Source organism: Oncorhynchus mykiss, chromosome 11, assembly GCF_057628025.1.
Source record: "Oncorhynchus mykiss isolate SJ-2025 chromosome 11, ASM5762802v1, whole genome shotgun sequence".
Taxonomy (NCBI): Eukaryota; Metazoa; Chordata; class Actinopteri; order Salmoniformes; family Salmonidae; genus Oncorhynchus; species Oncorhynchus mykiss.
The window spans coordinates 24,295,456-24,310,795 of record NC_143032.1 but is presented as its reverse complement, the minus strand read 5'-3'; the positions used below and the strand labels follow the sequence as shown (position 1 = coordinate 24,310,795).

The window sequence follows — 15,340 nt, the reverse complement described above, 5'->3', positions numbered from 1 at the left end:
GTTCGGAAATTGCTCCCAAGGATGAACCAGACTTGTGAAGATCTGAGGTCTTGGCTGACTTCTTTTGATTTTCCCATGATGTCAATCAAAGAGGCACTGAGTTTGAAGATTGACTCAAATTATGTCAATTAGCCTGAGGTGTACCTGTGAATGTATTTCAAGGCCTATCAGAAGCTTCTAAAGCCATGACATCATTTTCTGGAATTTTCCAAGCGGTTTAAAGGCACATTCAACTTAGTGTATGTAAACTTACGACCCACTAGAATTGTGATACAGTGAATTATAAGTGAAATAATCTGTCTGTAAACAATTGTTGGAAAAATTACTTGTGTCCTGCACAAAGTAGATGTCCTAACCGACTTGTCAAAACTATAGGTTGTTCACAAGAAATTTGTGGAGTGGTTGAAAAAAAACGAGATACTCTTAGGTTGGAGTCAATATACAGTGCCTTGCGAAAGTATTCGGCCCCCTTGAACTTTGCGACCTTTTGCCACATTTCAGGCTTCAAACATAAAGATATAAAACTGTATTTTTTTGTGAAGAATCAACAACAAGTGGGACACAATCATGAAGTGGAACGACATTTATTGGATATTTCAAACTTTTTTAACAAATCAAAAACTGAAAAATTGGGCGTGCAAAATTATTCAGCCCCTTTACTTTCAGTGCAGCAAACTCTCTCCAGAAGTTCAGTGAGGATCTCTGAATGATCCAATGTTGACCTAAATGACTAATGATGATAAATACAATCCACCTGTGTGTAATCAAGTCTCCGTATAAATGCACCTGCACTTAGATAGTCTCAGAGGTCCGTTAAAAGCTCAGAGAGCATCATGAAGAACAAGGAACACACCAGGCAGGTCCGAGATAATGTTGTGAAGAAGTTTAAAGCCGGATTTGGATACAAAAACATTTTCCAAGCTTTAAACATCCCAAGGAGCACTGTGCAAGCGATAATATTGAATTGGAAGGAGTATCAGACCACTGCAAATCTACCAAGACCTGGCCGTCCCTCTAAACCTTCAGCTCATACAAGGAGAAGACTGATCAGAGATGCAGCCAAGAGGCCCATGATCACTCTGGATGAACTGCAGAGATCTACAGCTGAGGTGGGAGACTCTGTCCATAGGACAACAATCAGTCGTATATCGCACAAATCTGGCCTTTATGGAAGAGTGGCAAGAAGAAAGCCATTTCTTAAAGATATCCATAAAAAGTGTTGTTTAAAGTTTGCCACAAGCCACCTGGGAGACACACCAAACATGTGGAAGAAGGTGCTCTGGTCAGATGAAATTGAACTTTTTGGCAACAATGCAAAACGTTATGTTTGGCGTAAAAGCAACACAGCTCATCACCCTGAACACAACCTATCCCCACTGTCAAACATGGTGGTGGCAGCATCATGGTTTGGGCCTGCTTTTCTTCAGCAGGGACAGGGAAGATGGTTAAAATTGATGGGAAGATGGATGGAGCCAAATACAGGACCATTCTGGAAGAAAACCTGATGGAGTCTGCAAAAGACCTGAGACTGGGACGGAGATTTGTCTTCCAACAAGACAATGATCCAAAACATAAAGCAAAATCTACAATGGAATGGTTCAAAAATAAACATATCCAGGTGTTAGAATGGCCAAGTCAAAGTCCAGACCTGAATCCAATCGAGAATCTGTGGAAAGAACTGAAAACTGCTGTTCACAAATGCTCTCCATCCAACCTCACTGAGCTCGAGCTGTTTTGCAAGGAGGAATGGGAAAAAATGCCAGTCTCTCGATGTGCAAAACTGATAGAGACATACCACAAGCGACTTACAGCTGTAATCGCAGCAAAAGGTGGCGCTACAAAGTATTAACTTAAGGGGGCTGAATAATTTTGCACGCCTAATTTTTTGTTAAAAAAGTTTGAAATATCCAATAAATGTCGTTCCACTTCATGATTGTGTCCCACTTGTTGTTGATTCTTCACAAAAAATACAGTTTTATATCTTTATGTTTGAAGCCTGAAATGTGGCAAAAGGTCACAAAGTTCAAGGGGGCCGAATACTTTCGCAAGGCACTGTATGTAAACCTCCGACTTCAACTGTATACTAAACAATGATTTCCCATCTACAATCAGAATAAAAAATCTTGAGACATCACAATAGGAGAGACACATGCCATTTGAAGTCCTTATTGTGGGGAACCGTCACTCCTGTATTAAGGCAGTTCTAGGTGACGGACAATACAAGGAACCAACCAAGCAATACGAAGGAGAGAAAGGAGACCACTGATATTCAGAGGGAGATATTTAGATAAATGACTCACAATCTGCAGCTTGCCCAGCTTGCCGATGTCTGGAGGAAGCATCTCAAAGTCGTTGTCACTGAGATAGAGTGCACGCAGGGTAGCTGCAATTTACACAGGAGTTGGTTAGTGTGTGTGTGCGCACTGGACTTTCAGTCCTAACCAGGCCGAAGCGTGATCAATAAGACCAGTCACGGCTGATTAATAACCGTTTGCAAGCTCTGGGCAGCTGACACACACATGGGTCAAACATAGATTTACTGCTGCTTGTCTAGTCGGGGGGGGGGGGGGGGGGTGGTCTATATAAACAAACACACATACTGACACACTGGAAGACAGCAGCTCACACTGCCTCTCATTCTCTCTCACACATACACACACAGAGACACCCACACACACACAGAAACACACCCAAACAGAGAGACAGACTAGACCAAAAGGGTAATCTTCAGATTCACTGACACTATTCTTCCATCAGGGATTTGGGGAGACATCCAGACAGACAGGCATACTTCCTGGTATGTCACTCTAAGGGAAGCAGATCCTTTGGAGCAAAGTAAAATACCAAAAATAGCCACATTAAAGGCTTCTAATAGCAATAATGAAAGTGCATATCCTCCTTCTTGTATCTCTGATTGTCTTTAATCATATGCACCTCATTCATTAATCAGTGGCTGTTTAATTTGGGCAGGGAATTAGTAGCGATCTGTGTGTGTGTGTCTGGGCATCGTAGCCTCCTCCAGCTTTGATAGATGGAGTGGGGAGGAGAGGAGGTAGTGTGCGAGGTGGGGGGGGTAAGATTAAAATGGCGCTGATTGCTGTGTGAATAGTGCTTTCATTATGTCATCATCAGTATTAAAATAACAGGCCATTAGTAGAGCTAGCACAGCAGCCTCAGAGAGAGAAACAGTCAGAGATGGGGAGACCATCTCTCCCTCTCCTCTTCCTTCCTAGCTCTCTCTCTCCCACTTTAGGTCTTGGTTGAAGACATCCCCTTTTCAGTTGTTTTTAAATTTTTATCAGAGAGAGCGCGTCAATTACCAGAACAGGGTGATGGATGGAATGGAGGAGTTGATTGGAAAGATGAGGCCCATGATGATGATGTGCTTGAGTCAGTAATAAGAATGGTGGTCTGCCCAGCGTGTGGTGACAGGAGAAATATTTCAGTCGCACTTGAGTACACGTGTGTGTTTCTTCACAGGTTTCTGTGGACGTGTGTGCGTGCGATGCAGTGTGTGTGTGTGTGTGTGAGAGAGAGTGACTCACTGAGGTAGAAGAAGTTGCCGGGCAGTGAGCTCTCGTTCAGGTTGTTGTAGGTCAGGTCCAGCACCTCCAGAGCAGGCAGGGACCCGAAGCCTCGGGGCAGAGCACTCATCCTGTTCATACTGCACGCATAATGACAGTTAGAAAACAACGAGTTAAACCAACTCACAGCTTTACAACGGCATTTCCTGAGGTAGTCCTCGACTGAAGAAAAATCAGTGTCACCCTCAGCACAAGAGGACATTTTCACTTGGTCTAATGGTGAAGACATCGGTTTCCTGAGCCTGTGACATTATTTCTACAGTAAATCCAATGTACAGTGAACGCAGAGTCATTCTTTTGTCATACTAGCTGGCGCTCACCTTGGGAGAAATAACTCATTCTTCAATTGTATTGTGTAATCTCACATTCTGCATGCAAGGTCACATATAGTCCTTCTGTTAGGCATATTCTTATAGATAGTGGCAGAACTGTTTAAGGATTCTATAGAATGAGCTCAGGAAGAAGGAGAGGATCAAGGTGTCACTGGGCCTAGCCGGAGATCAGGTCCTGATTGAGCCCAACCATTTAAGCCTCAGTCTATACATCTCCAGGTATTACATTATCAATATCCACACACACCACAAGAGGCTAGGCCGTCTCAAAGACACAGGGAACACAGTGGAGCGCCTTGCTTTCAGGGCGGATTTGAAAAGCAAAAAAAAATTGATTCTGCGACGCCAGGATATGTTTGCAAGGCAATTACAGGTTGGGAGGCAGAGATTGTTTTGACAAATGAGATCAGGTTGGTAGGTACACACAAATGCGCCTGCACACACACAAACACACACAGTACAGAGTACACACACCGCGCTGAAAGGGACAGTGGGTCTTGAATACGTCTGCGAGGCTTATGTTTCCTAGATTATGGTTGGGAGACGGTGCAGCTGACAGCCAATCCATAAGAGACGCAGAATGTCAGAGCGGTGGAGGAGATTGTAAAAACTTTGGTAATCCCGCGTGACATTGAGACCAATCCCTTATCGCCAGCCCCCATCTTTCAGTGGCCAGGGGGGCCCACAAAAGGTATTTGGGGTTAAAACTGTAGCGGGCAAACTGTTAATTCCACACATTTGGGCTGTGACTGAACTGGAGTAGAACATAGGAAGAGAAAAGAGAAAACTCTCAAGTAGGACATGTAGATTTTTTTTACCTGTCCAAAAGCACAAGTCACTTGTCCCAAAATAAATTTTACATTTTTTAAAAGAAGACCTGTAACACTATTCTGACATCATTTTAAGACGCAAGGAACCACTCTACAAAATAAAATGCATTAACATATTTTTTTTACCAGAGAATCAGACAGGAATATAGGCTACACAGCCGATTGGCATCTTTACATATTCAAGCCTCTGAATACAACAGTCCCTTTAAGGCTCTCATGGCGGATGGTTGGCCACCCTGGGTAGCTTTTAAAATATTTCAACATTCCAATTACTTTTGTATATGTCTAGGGTTCAAAACAGTTTCTGGAAAGTTCTGGAACGACAGATCCAAAATTCATACAACCACTGCACATAAAATGTAAAAAAAGAAGCTGATGCAACAGATCAGACCGTTTAGCTTAAAAAAATGTTGATAGAGTTTTATTTCTTCATATTATAAAGCGCAACAATGCACACATGGCTGTAGGCTATTTGCGAACGTTCCAAAATGCAATTAGCAGAAAACACTTCTCAAACGCACACCCACGCACAAATATCCATTCGAAATGAAGAAAAGGAAAATGTAAAAAGATGCATCAACTAGCGTGATGGATTACTGACTAGGACTATTGCCTTTGGCTGCTGGACAATAAAATAACGTTGATTTGAAAACCTACAGACACAACAATTCCCTCAACATTTCTATGCTCATAATTTGGCTACTTTGAAACAAGACATGCATCGTAAAATGACATAAAACATGCAGGTTTTAAAACAATTACGTTTCCGGTGGAATAGTTTTGAAATGCTGCCCGCCTCCACCCAGGTTCAAGGTGGGTGAGGTGCGGGGCGCAACAGGCACAAACCTTCACTCAACCATTACATCTGAATGAACCGTGCCTCCAGTACGTCGACAGACGTTAATGTGAATTATCCTCCATTCTATTTGGCCAAACGTGACTGGCGTTTAGCCGATATCTGTGTAATTAAAAGTCTCATTAAAGTTTGGCTACATTTTCCGTCGCCTCCCTCATGTCGGCATCGGTTTGGACATGAGGCTGTAGCCAATGTGCTTATCACCTAAACTTTGTAGCCTTTTTATATATGTACATGAAAAATGTATTTGACTGTTATTCCAAAATTGGCCTGTGATCTGAGTAATTGTTTGATATTGTGATTTGTGTCCATTTTGACAACTTAAATCTATATTCTTCTTGTCCAACTAATTTTTGTAATTGTCCCAGACAAAAGGAAAAGCATTAATGTCAAGTTCTGGACGAGAGGATGAGAGTAGGAAACAGGTTGTGTTCCACCTTTAAGTGCTCACAGAGGACAGAAATACACGATATGAAGTTGTCTCTGAGCCTCTCGATGTTGTCTTGGCAAATAGCTAATTATACACCGTTCCTCACGCACACCAGTCTTAGGTTTAGCCTTGTCCCTTTGTGCTGTGCATAAATTGACCTGAGAACTGAAATTGTTTGGGATTCGTCGTCTTTGGCATACTGGTATAGGTTAGGGAACATAGCTTGCTGTCTTCTATAGTCCTTCAATCTAATCAAATCAAACCTATTGCAATCTGGTAAATTCTGCCAGTCTTTATTATGGCATTACATAGATCGACTTTTCACCATATGAAGAGATGGCATACGCTCGTATTCTTACACTGATTAGCCAGATGTGTGATCTAAATTGTTCTAGGATAAATGTGTGCATACTGGTTGATAATGGTTTATTCCACTATGTGAATGTGAAGTGATGGGTAAAGCGTTAAGGGTAAATTACAGGGGTGAAGTGATTTGTGTCACAAACGGAGATGAGAAAATAACAGGATCCCTGCCCTGACAACAGCAATTCAGTTGAATGCAGAGATACAGCCATGTCCTGAGGGGAAGAGAGAGACCCGCAAATAAACAAGTGTTCAAATGAACAGTTTCCCCCTTTCTCTCACCTGTCTGACAACGTAGGCTTTGTGAGCTTGGAATGAGGATGAAGGAGTGGCATAGCTGAAGAGCCACAGTCGCACACACACAAGACAGAAAATACAAATATTTTTTAAAAATACACTCGGTGGCCTACCCAAGGTTGAGGTGTTTGAGCTTCTGCAGGCTGCTGATCTGAGTGGGCAGCTCTTCTATCTGGTTGTTGAACACATTGAGAACTTCCAGGTTCTTCAAGTCAGCCACGTTGGCAGGAATGGCTGAGAGAGAGAGAGAGAGAGAGAGAGACAAAACATGGAATAAAAATACAGACCACCAGTATTTCTTCCTCCCAGCCTTATTGAACATTGCATACTCTTTCATCACTTTAAAACACAACCATGGAGTCAAACTACGACCAGCTGAAGAACCACTATAGTCAGGCTGATGGTACAGCGTCTTAACGAGCCAATTATCATCCTGTATGTCTTTGATGGCTCATTTAGCTGCTCTATGGCCAGGGCAATCAGGGCAGAGGTTTGACATTTTAATGATGGGGCCATTTCTTTTGTTCCTACACCTCCCCCTATTTTCCCCTCTCACCCTTATCCTCCCGCTCCTCATCCTTTCCTCCCCTCCACGAGTCAATTTTTGAGAGGTGGACAGAGATCGATAGGGAGATAATGAGATGATGCCTCTATCCGATTAGAGGCCTGATCAATGGAGGCGTTGGTTAAGAAGGGATGGGGGGTGGGGGGGGGTACACAAACAGAACAGGTGGACCTGACAGGAATGTCCCTGGGGAGATCAGGGTGACTGAACGTGTCCCTGCCATACCGTTTCCATATCACAGGGACAACATGTCACAAAGGCTAGTCTTTTAGGGGATTGCTTTTCAGTGATGAGAGACATAATTGTTACAGTTACATACCACAATATTATTATATTAATATTATTATTGTTCTCCATCTTCTTTTTAAATAGTGAGCCAATATGTTTGTTTTCAGCACTTATTTCCATGACTGATCAAAACTAATTTTCTCACCCTCTCTCTTCACTCTCTGCAGCAGTCATATAGTGAGCAATATGATTGGAAGATCAAATCACAATATCGATTCCCGTAAATATAGACTTGTGACAATCATATGAGTCGCAATACTTATCGTATCGGCACCTAAGTATCGTGACAATGTTGTATTGTTAGGTCCCTGGCAATTCCCAGCCCTAGTGCTTGTGTGTGTGTGTGTAATCTCTGTAGTCTGTAACTAAAGCTTAGTAGCATGTGGAATTAAAAGTATACCAGGGAGAGAGACTTTGTCAACCAAGTCACAACCGGTCCAGTCTGAATCCAAGTCCATGTCACAACCGGTCCAGTCTGAATCCAAGTCCATGTCACAACCGGTCCAGTCTGAATCCGAGTCCATGTCACAACCGGTCCAGTCTGAATCCGAGTCCATGTCACAACCGGTCCAGTCTGAATCCGAGTCCATGTCACAACCGGTCCAGTCTGAATCCAAGTCTATGTCACAACCGGTCCAGTCTGAATCCAAGTCCATGTCACAACTGGTCCAGTCTGAATCCAAGTCCATGTCACAACCGGTCCAGTCTGAATCCAAGTCCATGTCACAACCGGTCCAGTCTGAATCCATGTCATCACTGATTGATTTAGAGTGGAGTCCCGAGCTGTGAAAAAATCGTGACTCGATTCCGATCCCTGGACTTTTAGAGTCCATTTCTCTCCATCTATCCCAGTGGTTTACCCCGCACCACAAAATCAATTCCATTCAGGCTCAGTCTCAATAGATCTGTGAATGTCCACTGAATCAATGCAGAGTGAACATAGGGTCACAGAGTACTGGACCTGGCCACGCAGATCTAGGCCTACGCCTCAATCAATACAACACTCCAGTGATCTCTTTACACACTATTCATTTACTACACCTGCCCTGTATTCATGCGAGTAAAGTTAAACTCTTAGACATGCTGAAGACGATACGATTTCGTACTACAGATAACACTTTTTTGCTTAATTTTGTTTAATTGCTAGTCTCAATGGAGATAAATGAGGGAGAGAGAGCAAGTAAGAGAGAGAATAGTGTGTGTGCGTATGATATTAAGTGTGTGGTATTAAGTGGGTAATATTAAGTGTGTGGTATTAAGTGGGTGCCCCTTGAGTGTGTGTGAGAGGAGGCGGCTGGGTTCAGGTTGGTGCAGCCTGCATGGGGACCCTGTGACACTCGGGAGTTGTTAATGATCAGATAAATAGATTGATGGTAATAGGGGAGAGACGTGTCAGGGAAACGGTCCCAACCTTTGGCTAAGCAGCAACAGCCATCTCATTTCCCCTCTTCCCCCCCCCCCCCCCCCTAAGCCTCTCTCCCTTCCTACGCTGCTCTCTCTCCCTCCCATAGGCTAAGTAAGCACCCTGCTCACCCAGATCACCCTTCTCGTCACCTTCCTCTTCCTCCTCTCTAATGAAAGACTTTCCAAATGTCACTGTAATATCTGACTACCTTGAAAAGTTCAAAAAGACGGCACGCTATCTTTTATATCTGGGAGCGCTTTAAAGCAGGCAGGACAAGATCAGAGCCACGGAGGGGAGAGAGGGGAAAAACCCAGTAGAGGTACGGCAAGACGAAGAGTAAAGCCATAAACCACAGCTCCATATTCACAATACAGCGATTTGCTGTGTAAAAACTAAATAAATACAGCTAAGAACATTATTGCCAACAGACGGCGGATAAGATGGTCGCACCTGAAACACCTGCAGGTAAATGGGTATGGATGATAATGGTAATTAGCTATTCCAAAAACAAGTCTCTGATCTTCCGCTATAAATAGCATGGAGAGAGAAATGTATAATGGATGTAATCTCAATGTGTGACATCTTAAAATGGGGATTAGGGTGAGGAACAGAACAGGAAACTCAAGATACCAGCAGTATGAGATAAACAATGTGCCAACATGATGCAGGTAGTTAGGTGTGAACTTGGAGCTGGTGTCTGGAGTAGTGACTGAAGATGCCAAGAGAGATCTTGTGATTTTTTTTTGTTAATTTGTTTCAAGTGTATCCCCTAGTGGGCTTGTCCCAAAATTAACTACAGACTCTTGTACAGATGATACACACGTTAACAGAGAGACATGATTCTCTGCCTCATTCTTTGTGATTACATTGCTATGTTACCTGGTTTTATGTCATATTAATGCAATAACAGCGTAATAACGTAATAAACATATTAGCAACTTAAATTATGTTATTCTTTAAATTACTCATAACACACATGAACCCTAGGCTTTGAGATCCCAAATAAAAATCCTCAAGTAAATGCATACTTTGTAAAACACCCCCAGCTAAAACACAGAGAAGTGAACTGACTTTCGTTGTTCAAGCTGACTACAAAGGCCTTGGTCTCCAATGCTCATCTCGGAAAGTGAGCCTTTTAAGGTAAGTACTACAGCACAAGTGTGCACTCTAGTGGTAATAAGCACAATTTCACACCCTTGCGTTCCCATTCATAGCTGTGTATGCATGTAATTTTGTAAAAATAACTCTTTCAATAATATACACTGTGGCAAGGTTATTAGGTACGCCCATCTAGTACCAGATCGAAACCCTCCAGAACAGCCCGAATTCTTCAGGGCATGGAAATGCTGTTCAATTGGTATCAAGGGACGTAACGTGTGCCAGGAAAACATTCCCCACACCATTACACCACCAGCTTGTACCGTTGACACCAGGCAGGATGGGGCCATGGACTCCCCTCTTTCCACTGGGATTCTCTGCCTCTAACCCTATTACAGGGGCTGAGTCACTGGCTTACTGGGGCTCTCTCATGCCGTCCCTGGAAGGGGTGGGTCACCTGAGTGGGTTGATTCACTGATGTGGTCATCCTGTCTGGGTTGGCGCCCCCCTTGGGTTGTGCCATGGCGGAGATCTTTGCGGGCTATCCTCAGCCTTGTCTCAGGATGGTAAGTTGGTGGTTGAAGATATCCCTCTAGTGGTGTGAGGGTTGTGCTTTGGCAAAGTGGGTGGGGTTATATCCTTCCTGTTTGGCCCTGTCCGGGGGTGTCCTCAGATGGGGCCACAGTGTCTCCTGACCCCTCCTGTCTCAGCCTCCAGTATTTATGCTGCAGTAGTTTATGTGTCGGGGGGCTAGGGTCAGTTTGTTATATCTGGAGTACTTCTCCTGTCCTATTCGGTGTCCTGTGTGAATCTAAGTGTGCGTTCTCTAATTCTCTCCTTCTCTCTTTCTTTCTCTCTTTCAGAGGACCTGAGCCCTAGGACCATGCCCCAGGACTACCTGACATGATGACTCCTTGCTGTCCCCAGTCCACCTGACCGTGCTGCTGCTCCAGTTTCAACTGTTCTGCCTTATTATTATTCGACCATGCTGGTCATTTATGAACATTTGAACATCTTGGCCATGTTCTGTTATAATCTCCACCCGGCACAGCCAGAAGAGGACTGGCCACCCCACATAGCCTGGTTCCTCTCTAGGTTTCTTCCTAGGTTTTGGCCTTTCCAGGGAGTTTTTCCTAGCCACCGTGCTTCTACACCTGCATTGCTTGCTGTTTGGGGTTTTAGGCTGGGTTTCTGTACAGCACTTTGAGATATCAGCTGATGTACGAAGGGCTATATAAATAAATTTGATTTGATTAATGCTGTTTACGCCAAATCCTGACTCTGCCATCAGCATGACGCAACCATGATTCGTCGGACCAGGCAATGTTTTTCCACTCCTCAATTGTCCAGTGTTGGTGATCGAGTGCCCACTGGAGCCACTTCTTGTTGTTAGCTGGTAGGAGTGGAACCCGGTGTGGTCGTCTGCTGTAATAGCCCATCCGTGACAAGGACTGACAAGGTGTGCGTTCCGAGATGCCGTTCTGCTCCGTTATCTGCCCGTTTGTGGCCCGCCTGTTAGCTGGTTCGATTCTTGCCATTCTCCTTCCACCTCTCATCAACAAGCTGTTTTCGCCCACAGGACGGCCACTGACTGAATGTTTTTTTTTGTCGCACCATTCTCTGTAAACCCTAGACACTGTCGTGCATGAAAAGTCGGCCTTTTGAGATACTGGAACCGGCGCACCTGGCACTGGCGAACATACCATGCTCAAAGTCACTAAATTTGCACATTCTAACATTCAATTGAACAGTAACTGAATGCCTTGATGCCTGTCCATTTGCTTTATATAGCAAGCCACGGTCACATGACTGTAGCAGCAAACCATTTTTGTGAACTGGGTGATGTACCTAATAAACTGTCCACCTAGACCTACGTGTATAGTGTGTACAATACATTAGGAACTAATTTCTAATATTAAGTTGCACTGCATTTCCCTCTCAGAACAGCCTCAATTTGTCACTGCATTGACTCTACAAGGTGCTGAAAGTGTGCCACAGGGATGCTGGCCCATGTTGACTCCAATGCTTCCTACAGTCGTGTCAAGGGATGTCCTTTGGTGGTGGGCCATTCTTGATACACACAGAAAACTGTTAAGAGGGAAAAACCTCAGCAGAATTGCAGTTCTTGACACACTAACCGGTGCGCCTGGCACCTACTACCATACCCCGTTCAAAGGCACTTAAATATTTTGTCTTGCCCATTTACCCTCTGAATGACACACATACACAATCCATGTCTCAATTGTCTCAACGTTTAAAATCTTTCTTTAACCTGTCTCCACCCCATCATCGACAGTGATTGAGGTGGATTTAAGAAGTGACATCAATAAGGGATCAAATATTTCACCTGGTCAGTCTATGCCATGGAAAGAGCAGGTGTTCCTAATGTTTTGTACACTCAGAGTATGTCCAAATCGGACAGAAACTAGGGTTGAAACAAATGTTCCCTCTATGCGGCCCACCTGCGCAGCTACGCACCTCCTCCAGGACTGGCAAACAGAAGAAACGTCAGGCCGCACAGAGATGCAAGAGAAGATTGAGCTTCACTGAGTTCGCCCCATTAGTTTGCACAATACAGATCCAAAGTTTTTTTTCTGTGATCGAATCAACATTATATCAGCCCCTTTTCAATGCAACAAACCAAAAATCTAACTTTGCAAGATTGTGTGTGTGATTTTGTTGTAAGCAGAGCCAGAGTGCAACGGAGAAGGATTCTATTGGCGTGTGTAGTCCGCGAGAGGTCTTTCAATCACCCACAAGTGAATGCTCTTTTCAGATCAGAGCCGCGCGTCACTGAGCACAAAATGTGTAGGCTACATTTCAAGAGCTCTTTGAAAAGCCAGTCAGGTAAAAAGCTTATGTCTTAATTAAAGGGCCAGTGTTGTATTTTGAGACAGATTTGAACATGCAAATAAACCAAGAGGCAGAGGGGTAGCCTACATTGTCTAATTCTCTGTATGGTAATAATAATACATTTTACTTTGTAAAGTGGTTTCTTGCATCATTCAACACAATGCATTTTACAGTCACCTAATTGGCCCATGGTGTTACAGACCAAGTAAGCAATCATTAATTAATGTCAAGCCCTTCATAATGTAAAAAAGTATCATGCAATGTAGTCCTGCATTGAACACCACATATAGGCTACTGTAGGCTATATCATAGAAATCAAAAGCTATTTCCATGTGATAATGTTCTGGGAGTCGCTCCATTGGTTTTGTTGGTTGGCCTACATTGTCCTCAAATAGCCACAATAGCCTATTGGCTACTGTCAAACTGTAAGAGTACAGCTTCAGTGTTCACTGTAAACGCGCTGTAAGTTGCACAAAATTCTCTCAAAGTTCAAGTTTCCGCTCACAAGACCCAAAATTTGCTCAGTGCCCCAAACAATGGGAGGGAACATTGGTTGAGACATCTGTCTGTCAAAGTGGAGAATACTGAAGGGACATGATTGGGTCTAAGTCTGCTTGCTTCACAGCGGAATAAACAACAGATAAACAGTCAGAACTTACTTGTGAGCTTGTTGTGACTCAGAACCAGCTGGGTAATGTTGGACAGCGTGACTGCAAAGTAAAAACACAAAGGATATGTCATACATGAACCAGCATTATCTGAGGAATTACTTACTACAACTGTACTTACAGGAATAACAGGCCTGATTAGATACAGTAACATAGACACTGTCATGTAAAGTGTGACCGAAAATGAACTCCCTGTTCAATTATATAAGAGTCTGACCAATCCTATAATAAAAATATACTGTTTTGCCAACAGATGCATAAGGCATGCAGCAGTTTGTAGGCTACACCGTTTATAATTATTATTAATTTGACCAAATCCAAACATCAACCAAGTAACAGATCACACAAAAGTGTGATCACAAAGGCACTGCTTTGCTTCCTATCTATATGCTACATCATCAGCCTGATGTTGATATAGGCCTAATACTGTATAATCCCCAGAGTCAACCAATAGGAATTCAGGGCTAGACAAACGTTTCCCAACTCCGGTCCTCGCTTATCCCCAGTTTCCCAACTCTGGTCCTCGAGTACCCCCAGACAAGTCCACCTGATTCTACTTGTCAACTCATCAGCAAGCCATATTCAAGTGTTTTCTGAAGAGAAGATAATGGTATTAAACAGCAACGGTAGGCCCCTACTCACATAACCCTGGAATGTCCAGCATATTTGATACACCCCTGTCGCACATATCGACCTCGGGTATATTCTTCTCCCGGCTCTCCTCTACGATTTTCTTCAAAGACTTGGACATTTTCTACAACGTAACCAGGGGAAAGTCAAGGAGTTAGTTGAGTTGCTACTTTTTCCTGGTTGAATGAGCAGGATATCCTACTTTCTATGAACATGGCCAAGAAAGTTAGATTGACTGCAGATAATATGGAATAGGCTAGCGTAAGTAAAATAAGTTAGAAAACCGTCCATTGTATGTCGGAAATGGTTACCTTTCGATTGGTATTAATTCCGTGAACAATTATTGTGTTAAAAGGAGAGATATTTCCAATTTACTTCCTAGACTAAGCGTCTGAACACACCCAACCGGAAGTTGATGTGCGATGATCTGTAAAATGTTCTGCATGCCATAAAAGGGCACTTCCTACAACCCAAAGGTCTCCCAAAAATTCTACGAGCATAGTTCCCTTTTCCATCCAATCGTTTTCCACAATCCCAGAGAAAAAAAGAGAACGTTAACAAGGATATCCAATTGGATCCACGGTTATATCCTAACTGAATGCTCTGTTGTCCTTATTCAGCCAATCGGATAGAAGGATGGTGCAACATAAATATGCTCCGCAGTGAAACAATGTAGCGAACGACGCAAAATTATTATACAGTATCTTCTACAGTGTAGACTGTATCCGACGTATCATTGACTGTATCGGATAGCCTACATTGTAAAAATTACATGAACGCTCGCATAGACATTTGAATAAGCAATAATCAACATGTTACTGATTTGAACAGGGTTAGGGTTCAACTAAATTGTGATAATCTGTGATAATGAACAGTTTATAATCAGTGTGTGTGTGTGTATATATATATATATATATATATATATATATATATATATATATATATATATATATGTATATGTGTGTGTGTGTTAATTGGACTGTTAACTCCTCAACCAAATAAATAAAATACGACTTCCTTTATTTAATTTTTTATTTCTGAATTATTATATTGCTATTATTATAAAAACTACAGGTTATTATAAAACAATATATCGAACAACTCTGTTTAATCTATTTGTGTTTTTCCCAATTTATAAATA

At 42.8% G+C, this 15,340-nt stretch overlaps 1 protein-coding gene across 1 annotated transcript in view; it reads right to left on the bottom strand.

Annotated features, from left to right (window-relative positions):
- rsu1 (Ras suppressor protein 1) overlaps positions 1-14,885 on the bottom strand; it is a 36,742-nt gene extending 21,857 nt beyond the window's left edge. The window contains exons 1-6 of the mRNA XM_021620560.3: positions 14,511-14,885; positions 14,212-14,323; positions 13,561-13,611; positions 6,806-6,926; positions 3,546-3,664; positions 2,301-2,383 (exon numbers count right to left, since the gene is read on the bottom strand). Coding sequence (XP_021476235.1) covers positions 2,301-2,383; positions 3,546-3,664; positions 6,806-6,926; positions 13,561-13,611; positions 14,212-14,320 — 483 coding nt within the window. The 5' untranslated portion in view covers positions 14,321-14,323; positions 14,511-14,885. The remainder of the gene's footprint in view (positions 1-2,300; positions 2,384-3,545; positions 3,665-6,805; positions 6,927-13,560; positions 13,612-14,211; positions 14,324-14,510) is intronic.
- Between the last annotated feature and the right edge of the window lie 455 nt (positions 14,886-15,340).